General features: G+C 32.9%; 1 protein-coding gene across 2 annotated transcripts in view; it reads right to left on the bottom strand.

Moving 5' to 3' along the window:
- Positions 1–3999, bottom strand: part of LOC144959830 (chitin deacetylase 1-like) — a 17337-nt gene extending 13338 nt beyond the window's left edge. Inside the window, exon 1 of one of the 2 annotated variants that reach the window (XM_078892610.1) lies at positions 3890–3999. Coding sequence is in view for 1 of the 2 variants with exons in the window: in XM_078892609.1 (XP_078748735.1) it covers positions 3890–3899 (10 nt within the window). In the remaining variant the exon portion in view is untranslated. The remainder of the gene's footprint in view (positions 1–3889) is intronic. The other variant, XM_078892609.1, reaches the window with a different exon arrangement.
- Between the last annotated feature and the right edge of the window lie 545 nt (positions 4000–4544).

Raw genomic sequence — 4544 nt, 5'->3', positions numbered from 1 at the left:
TGTGACATATTCCTATTGATACTTTCTATTTAACGAAAGGCTCACAACATTCGCCCGCCGGAAACAACTTACCAACAGACAGCTATGTGTAACCTTAAACGCTTATAGTATTATCAGTTTAGTGAGAATTGGATTCAGTAGTCTGATGTTACCCGCCCGGCAACGGCGTCCATCTTGGTTCTAAACAAAGAAAATCATTACTTTTTATTCTTCATGCTGACTAGAACTTTTCATATGTCTTGTGATCAGAATGTGTAAAAGTCAAAACATGATCAAATTTATGGGGGTTTTTTTCCTCTGGATACACTTTTATGCTCGCCGGAGAAATATTTCATACGGCGTCCGCCATTGTTCCGATAGTTTAGAGCCAATATTACTAAGTTACCGTGCGTCATTAGGAAGGAAGTGACGTCACGACTGTTGAAGACATCAGACTATTGAATCATATTGCGTTGGTATTGAGGGTTAAATAGATTTCATGTCTAGTACTATAATTGAGCTTTTATATAGCGCAATATCCAATAAACCTGCTTAAATCGCTTTACAATGAGTCGCTGGCCAACAGCAACATTTAACATTTAGGGCAGGACAAAACGCCTGTTACGCGTTATTACAGAGACAAAGCTGTTAATGGCCAAGTTCTCATTTTATACCTGAGCACGGTGAGAGAATGTGAGTAAAGAGCCTTCTCGAAGGACTCAACTATGCGCCGAGCGAGGCTCGAACCCAGGACCTTCCGATCCGAAAGCGAGTGTTATACGATTAGATCACATACCCACACTATGGTAGGTACTGTACACTGAAAGCACATGCTAGTACACATTGAGGTCTTAATAAGGAAACACACCCGCACATCCAGACACACACACAAACGCATACACATAAACGCACACACACACACACGCACACACAATCATATATATATATATATATATATATATATATATATATATTATATATATATATATATATAATATATATATATATATATATATATATATATATGATATATATACGGCGACCATCTTGGTTCGAAACAAAGAAAATCATTACTTTTTAGTCTTCATGCTGGCTAGAACTTTTCAAATGCCTTGTGATCAAGATGTGTAAAAGTCAAAGCATGATCAAATTTATGTCCCCCCCCCCCCCCCCCCCCCCCCCCCCCCCCTCTGGATACACTTTCATGCTCGTGGGAGAAATATTTCATACGGGCGTCCGCCATTGTTCCGATAGTTTAGAGCCAGTGTTACTAAGTTACCGAAGGAAGTGACGTTACGACTGTTGAAGAGTATTGCCATACTCTAGGGGGGAGGGGGGGGGGGGTGGGGGGGGGGGGGGGGGGGGGGGGGGGGGGGGGGGGGGGGGGGGGGGGGGGGGGAGGGGGGGGGGGACCACGTATTTTATAATAATATGACCACTAAACTGTTCCTTCAAATGTTGATCGATTTAAATGAACCTTATCTTGACATAATTCTCAAACATGGAATCGCCTGAAGTTCTTTTTATAGATAGTATGCGCTTGGCTAAGAAGCTCACAATATTGCCATCCGGAAGTATAACTGATCAACACACAAAACTCTGTGTACCCATGAACTTTTATAGTCTGAATAATACAGTTAAGTGAGAATTGCTCATAAACGTGGATGGCAAAAAACAAAAACAAAGACCTGATGCCGTCATCTTCGTTCTATCTATAACGTCCCAGCGTTCAGATTTTTTGTGTTGTTGCTGTTTGTTTGGTATTTTTTTTTTTTGGTTTTTTTTTTTGTTGTTGTTGACAAGATGAGTGTCATTTAAATCGATCGACATCTGAAGGAAGATTTTCATGGTCAAATTCCAAAATACGCGTTTTTCCACAGTACGGGAGTTAAGTGGTTAATTACGAGGTTCATTTAGTGACCACTGATTGCTGGGACGTAATTTCAGTAGCCTTGTATCTGTTTGTTATATATAGTATGGGCTTGGCTAAGAAGCTCATAACATTGCCACCCGGAAGTATAACGGACCAAAACACAAAACTATGTGTAACCATGAACGTATATAGATAGAACGAAGATGACGTCACTCTGGCCTTTGTTATTGTTTTTTGTCCATCCGCATTTATGAGTAATTCTCACTGAACTGTATTAACCCGATTATAAACGTTCATGGTTACACATAGTTTTGTGTGTTGGTCCGTTATACTTCCAGATGGCAATGTTGTGAGCTTCTTAGCCAAGTGCATACTATCTATATTCTGGTTAATACAGTTTAGTGAGAATTATTCATATACACGGATGGCAAAAAGCAATAACAAAGACCTTAAGAATGACGTCAACTTAATACTATCTATATAATCGGGTTGAGTAGAGCGGCTATGTGACCTTGTGTTATGACACTCGCTTTCCGATCGGAAAGTCCTGGGTTCGAGTCCCGCTTTGTGCAGCGCATAGTTGAGTCCTCGGAAACGGCTCTAATACTTACATTTTTTCACTGTACTCAGGTTTAAAATGGTACCTGGCCGTTAACAACGTTTTTTCCGTCGGGAAAAAAATGTTTTTTTATATGTCTTTCTTTAAAACGTCTTTCAGACGGAAGAATCTTGATATCAAAAATTTGTGACCGTGGACAATATTATGTGTAAGTTTCTGCGATGGTCAAAATAATAATGATAATAATAATAATAATAATAATAATAATAATAATAATAATAATAATAATAATAATAATAATAATAATAATAATAACAATAATAATAATAGTAATAATAATAATAATAATAATAATAATAATAATAATAATATTAATAATATAATAATAATAATAATAATAATAATAATAATAATAATATAATAATAATAATAATAATAATAATAATAGTAATAATAATAATATAATAATAATAATAATAAATAATAATAATAATAATAATAATAATAATAATAATAATAATAATAATAATAATAATAATAATAATAATATTAATAAATATAATAATAATTAATAATAATAATAATAATAATAATAATAATAATAATAATAATAATAATAATAATAATAATAATAATAATAATATAATAATAATAATAATAATAATAATAATAATAATAATAATATAATAATAATAATAATATAATAATATAATAATAAATAATATAATAATAATAATAATATATAATAATAATAATAATTTTAGTGAGAGATCTTTTAGCCAGTCGGCACCCGTCTTATGGAACCAACTGCCTTCATCCCTCAAAAATCTCCGACATTTGAAAATTTTGAAAAGAAACTTAAAACACATCTCTTTCGAATATCATTTGATGTTTAACATTTCTATCAAAGCCTACATATTATAAATATCCTAAATATTCATCTTGTAGCACAGTGCATGGTAATTAAATCATAAATTGATTAATGCTATTCCAGTATGATTGATTTTATGCTTAAATTATTAATTTATTGTTCTGTTTTATTTGCATATTGTAAAGCGCCTCTGAGCACATTATGGATCTAGGCGCTATATAAATTCATTCATTCATTCATTCATTCAATAATAATAATAATAATAATAATAATAATAATAATAAGAAGAAGAAGAAGAAGAAAGAAGAAGAAGAAGAAGAAGAAGAAGAAGAAGAAGAAGAAGAAGAAGAAGAAGAAGAAGAAGAAATAATAATAATAATAATAATAATAATAATAATAATAATAATAATAATAATAATAATAATAATAATAATAATAATAATAATAATAATAATAATAATAATAATAATAATAATAATAATAGTTAAAATAGTAGCAGTTATTGTTATAATAATAATAATAATAATAATAATAATAATAATAATAATAATAATAATAATGATAATGTGACACAACAGCCCAAATGAAAATGTAGTTTTCTACCCACCTCTTGACATCAACAGTCTTCAGCTTGGATTGTGATTCGAGTTGTGATTATCACTCAATGGTGTAGATCGAGCTTTTTTATACAACAAGTGTGTGTGTGTGTGTGTGTGTGCGTGTGTGTGCGTTTTATGTGTATGTGTGTGTGTGTGGTTTGTGTGTATGTGTTGTGTGTGTGTATGTTCTGTGTGTGTGCGTGTGTGTGTGAGTTTTGTGTGTGTGTATGTGTATTTGTGTGTTGTGAGTGTGTGTGTGTGTTTTGTGTGTGTATGTGTGTGCGCGTGTGTGTATGTGTGTGTGTGAGTTTTGTGTGTGTGTATGTGTATTTGTGTGTTGTGAGTGTGTGTGTGTGTTTTGTGTGTGTATGTGTGTGCGTGTGTGTGTATGTGTGTATGTGCGTTGTGTGTGTGTGTGTGTGTATGTGTGTGTGTGTGATTATATTCCAAAGGAGTATGTGTAGTATCAGATAATCATCAAAAACTTTAAGGTGTCTCTTATCTCAAGATATTTCGATACCCGAATGGTTTCGGTGATAAAAAAAAAATGAACTACAAAAAAATGAATACGTATTAATATTGGGGGTCCCGATAGCTCAGTTGGTAGAGCACACGTTTCACATCACATCGCCTTGGGGGGCCGAGATTGATCCCGGGTGTCGT

This window comes from Berghia stephanieae, chromosome 14, assembly GCF_034508935.2.
Source record: "Berghia stephanieae isolate SIO BIC M18660-M18661 chromosome 14, UCSD_Bste_1.3, whole genome shotgun sequence".
NCBI classification, from domain to species: Eukaryota; Metazoa; Mollusca; class Gastropoda; order Nudibranchia; family Aeolidiidae; genus Berghia; species Berghia stephanieae.
This window is presented reverse-complemented; position numbering and strand designations above follow the sequence as displayed.